We start from the raw sequence: 4,910 nt of genomic DNA, 5'->3' as shown, positions 1-4,910 counted from the left end.
CGCCCTCAGTTCTTTGTTGGCGAACTCCGTTCCGTTGTCGGTAAGCAGGATGTGTGGCGCTCCCCACCGGTTGATCACGACATCCTCGAGGCACTCCCGGATCTTCTTCCCGGTGGCCTGTCGTAGGGGACACACTTCGATCCTCTTGGTGTACAGGTCTTGGGCTACCATGATATAGCAGAACCCTGCCTTGCTGCGGGTGAGGGGTCCCACTATGTCGGCTGCTACCGTAGACCACGGCCCCTGGATCCTCCTCGGGCTCATTTGCCCAGCCGGCCGGGCCTGATCGGCCTTGGTCTTCTGGCACCGGTCACACTGACGGACGAAGGTCCGGACATCCCTGGACATCTTCGGCCAGTAATAGCTCTGGGCCAGTCTCCGGTAGGTTTTGTCGGTGCCTGGGTGGCCTGCCTGCGGGGAGCAGTGGCACTCCTCCAGGACTCCCGAACGATACTCCTTGGGCACTACTAATTTCCAGGCCTCTAGGTCCGGTATTTCGCCGTCGTACATCTCGTTGCTCCGGTGGAAATACAGCTGGTTGTTGTCCACTCTCCAATCGGAGAATTGGAGGGGGCAGCGCTGGACCTCCTGTCGCCTTCGCAGGTACCAGGCGTCCTGGGTATGGTTCCAGTTGTCTTCCGCCTTGATGGTCTGGAGGATTTCCTCGGCGTGGGGGCCTTCCGGGATGCGGGAGAGGGCGTCCGGGACGTGGTGCAGGGCGCCCTTGCGGTGAATGACTTGGAAGTCATACTCCATCAGTTCCAACGACCACCTGGCTAACCGCCCGGTCGGGTTGCGGAGTTGGTGGAGCCATCGCTTCACGGTGATCACCGTGAAGTGATACCCTTCGAGGTAGCAGCGGAATTTCCGGATGGCCCATATGACCGCTAGGCATTCCTGCTCGGTAGTGGTGTAGTTTTTCTCGGGGTCGGCCAAGGCTCGACTCGCGTATGCGATGACTCTTTCTTCCCTGTCCAACTCCTGCGTTAGGACGGCTCCCAGCCCCACCGTACTGGCATCGGTCTGGAGAACGAACTGCTTCGTGAAGTCAGGACACGCTAGCGTTGGAGGCAACACTAGGTAACTTTTTAGCAACTCGAAGGCTCCGTTCTGCTCGGTACCCCACTGCCAGGCCTGGTTCTTCTTGGTGAGTCTGGTCAGGGGCTCCGCGATAGTGGCAAACGTCGGTATGAAGCGCCGGTACCAGGAGGCCATCCCCAGGAAGCGTCTCAGCTGCTTCATTGTCTGGGGAATAGGGTAGTCGACTATGGCGGAGGTTTTCTCCAGGTCGACTTGGTGTCCCTTCTCGTTGACTAGGAACCCCAAGTATTTAACCTGGGAGCGACAGAACTCGCTCTTCTCTCGGTTAATTATTAATCCTGCCTCACTGATCTTCTTTAACACCCTCTGCAGCCACTGGAGATGCTCGTGGAAGTCCCTGGTGACTATGATGATGTCACCCAGGTACACGAACACGTGCGGATACATCTCGGGACCAATCAGGCGGTCGATTAGCCGTTGGAATGTGGCCGGGGCATTGGTTAATCCGAAGGGCATTCTCCTAAATTGGAAAAAGCCTCTCCCGGGTACGATAAAAGCTGTGACCTCCCTGGACTCCTCGGTCAAGGGTACTTGGAAGTACGCCTGGCTCAGGTCCAAGGTGGTGAGGTACCGGGCCTGTCTTAACTCATCCAGAATCCCTGTCATATTGGGGATGGGGTAGGCGTCCTTCTTGGTAACCTCGTTAACCTTACGGAAATCGATACAGAAACGGTACTTGCCATTCGGCTTCTTGAGCATCACCACGGGGCTAGCCCACTCGCTACGCGATGGCTCGATGACCCCGTCCCTGAGCATCTGGTCCACTTCCTGCCACATAATCTCTCTCAGGGCGGGTGTGACCGGTCGTGGTTTTTGCTTGATCGGGGCGTGTTCCCCGACGTCAATAGCATGCTCGGTTAGCGTGGTGATTCCCAGGCCTCCAGAGCTCTGGTTCAGCAGACCTTCCAGCTAGGCATTCTGCTCCTTGGTCAACGTCCTCAGGCCGCAACATAGCAACACTCGCAGGGGCTGGCGGGCTGGGGTAAACGGTAGACCGTGGCTGGATCCTCCCGATACCATCGGGTCTGGGCCTGGAAGTCGATTACCATCCCGGTAGCTGCCAGTGTCTCCAACCCTAGGATGACATCCTCCGTTAGTGGGGCCAGAGCGAGGGCTCCTAGCTGGATCCCTCGGTCGTCGAGGTAGGCGGGCGTGCGGTATATTTCTAACACGTCCTCTTGCTGGCCGGCGGCCAGGATGACCTTCCTCGCGGGTACTGGCTGAGGTTGGACCTCCATCTTCCCCAGGTGCTCTATGACCTTCCTGCCCACGAAGGTTTGCGACGCTCCAGAGTCAATCAGCGCGCGGAAGGGTTGGCCAGCGATGACAATTGTGGCATGGAATGCTCCTTTGGTCCTGGCAATTGCACAGGAGCTATTGTTCCCCTGGCTATCCGCTGGTGTGTCAGCGAAACGGACGTGGGGCGCCTCCCTTTGACAGTGGGGGCACCTCCGCGTCGAAACTCCGGACTTACCACATAGACGGCAGAATTGTCGCAGTTGTTCGGGGCATCCCCGGTACAGGTGTCCACTCTGATGACAGTTGAAGCACTGCACTCTGTCGGTACTTGTTTCCCTAGGGGCTGGCCTCTGAGCCGTTAGGCTTGGGCCGCCAACGCCTGGCTGCATGGTAACTCGCTCCTGGGGAGTGGCTGCTCGTGGTGCCCGCGGGGCTCGGTACGGCGGTCTCCTTTGCTGGCACCTCAGGGCTTTGAGCCTCTGCTCTAGCCATGCCATCTCCTCTTCCGCATCGCCCTCGGACTCGGTGTCGGTGTCCGGGGTGATGTTGCCCGCCGACTTATAGGCGGCTGGCGCTGCATACGCCTCCATTCGCCTCAGGTGGAGCTTTGGGGCGGCTCGCCCCTTATTCCTCGGTGGGCGATAGGCGTATCCTGGGCACAGGGCCGCTTCGGGCGCTGGCGGTGGCCTTCTCGTGTCCGTGGAGAAGTAGATACTCTCCTGCCGGACGGTCCTATCCTCCAACTCCTCGAGGCTCGTCTGCTGGTCTACCTGCACCCAGACTCGGTAGGCAGGCAGCAGGTTGGCGTGGATCGTCTGCACCTGCTCTCGCTCTGTCCATGGGGGGTTCAAGCGGGCCATGAGGCCTCCCATACAGGCGAAATACTCCCCCACAGGCTCCTGGTCGCCCTGGGTTCGGCCGTCGATTTCTCGGCGCAAGGTGCGTTGGTAATCTGGGTCGCCGAACCTCTTCCTCAAGGCGGCGGTTGTCTGGCCCCAGGTGGTCACTCCTCCTACGTGGGCCCGCCACCAGGTTAGCGCGATGTCTCTCAGGTAAAAGGGAAGCACCTTCAAAAGCGTTTCATCGCTCACTGTGAAACAGGCTAATCCCTCTTCTACTCGGCCGATAAAATTTTCGATATCCTCGCCTCGACGGCCAGTGAAGGGGGTGACATCCCACTTCTGCATGAGCGTTAGTAGGGCGCCAGTGGCCAGGGGCCGCTCCCTGGTCGGTCTGGCTTAGCCGTCGAGTTCCTCGTCGGAGGTCACCCTGAACTCACTCGGATCTGGGCGCACGGGTCTCCGATGTTGGCGGTAGTCCGGGTCCCTCTCCCTTGGCGGGTGGCCTCGGGGGGGTCCGCGGTATAGTGGTGGATCCTCACGGCTGGGTGGCGCTCGCCCGGGCCGTGGCTGTTCTGGGAAGGGAGGGGGAGGCTCCTGGAAAAGTTGCCGCGTGTCCGGTCGGACCGGTGGTGGATCCCGGAGCAGTGGTGGTGGTAGTCCCTGGTATTGCTCTGGGAGATCCTCAAAGGCTGGTGGAGCGTCTCTCCCGCGCTCATCCGTTCGGCGAGAGGCCCTGACTGACCTCCCCGAGTGGGCATCCGAGGTGTCCGAGGGGGTCGGCTCTTCGACCCTGAGGTCGGGTAGATTTGCGTCCTTCCTTGGGCGCCCTCGCCCGCGGCGCTGGTCGTCCCCTGCCGGGTCTGGCCCTTCGGCCATGATTCCCCGCGCTGTCGTTAAGCGACTCGATACGCCCTGGGGCGACTCAGGTTGACCGAGGGTTTCCCCTTGGCTAACTCAGGTCTCTTCCTCCACAGGTGGTTCGTCGATCTCGCGATACCTCTCTCACTTCCGGGGGGCTGACTACGCGACTTGGGTCAACTGCCCCCGGTGGTGATTCCCCTGGGGTTTTCCTGAGGGCTGACTCTGGCCAACGCCGGTCGGCCCTGTATTCCCCTGGGTGGTTTCGCGATATCACCGTGCGGCTAACCTTCCGACTGGCTCACTACGGCTCCCCGTAACGAGCCCCCTATCCGAGGGGTTGACTCAGCTTTTCAGCAGGTCTATCCTCCTCGGGACTCTGATCTTATTCGCCGCTTCTCTGGTGACTCCCCGGCCTCCCGGGTTCGTGGTGGTTCCTATGTGTCACTTCGTGACTCTCGGGGCGGAAGGGGGTCGCCCTCGGACATCGGTATTATCCAGGGTCGCCACCCGGGCTGGAGCCTCGAGGGTAACTCCTGGACATCCTCCTCGCCTCGGGGCCCCTTAGGGGACGCTCTCGGGCAAGGAATCATCGCCCCGGGGCCGACTGCGCGGGCCGAGAGGCCTCGCGGGTCGCCTCTCGTGGGCCGTCCACGCGCTACTGCTGCCCACCGTCGACTGTCTGCTCACGTCTCTCCTATCGCTCCCCTCCTTCTTCCCTCCTGTCCTCTTCTCCTCCCGAGTCGCCCAGGAGCGGGGAAATGTCGGCGCGGTTTGCCCCCGGGAGATTTTCCACCAGGTACTTTGCTTTGCCGGGTACCCCCGCGGCGGTGGGTTTCTTACCGCGACGAGGCCTCCCATCTTCGGTGG

At 61.0% G+C, this 4,910-nt stretch overlaps 1 protein-coding gene across 1 annotated transcript; it reads right to left on the bottom strand.

The window, feature by feature from the left end:
- Positions 1 to 3,578: 3,578 nt before the first annotated feature.
- On the bottom strand, positions 3,579 to 4,058 carry LOC105266011 (proline-rich protein 2). The gene has a single exon (XM_011303888.1). The coding sequence runs from the start codon at positions 4,056 to 4,058 to the stop codon at positions 3,579 to 3,581; it is 480 nt and encodes a 159-aa protein (XP_011302190.1).
- Between the last annotated feature and the right edge of the window lie 852 nt (positions 4,059 to 4,910).

This window comes from Fopius arisanus, unplaced genomic scaffold, assembly GCF_000806365.1.
Source record: "Fopius arisanus strain USDA-PBARC FA_bdor unplaced genomic scaffold, ASM80636v1 scaffold00034, whole genome shotgun sequence".
Lineage (NCBI taxonomy): Eukaryota > Metazoa > Arthropoda > Insecta > Hymenoptera > Braconidae > Fopius > Fopius arisanus.
The sequence above is the reverse complement of the archived record's forward strand: the minus strand, read 5'-3'. Positions and strand labels throughout refer to the sequence as shown.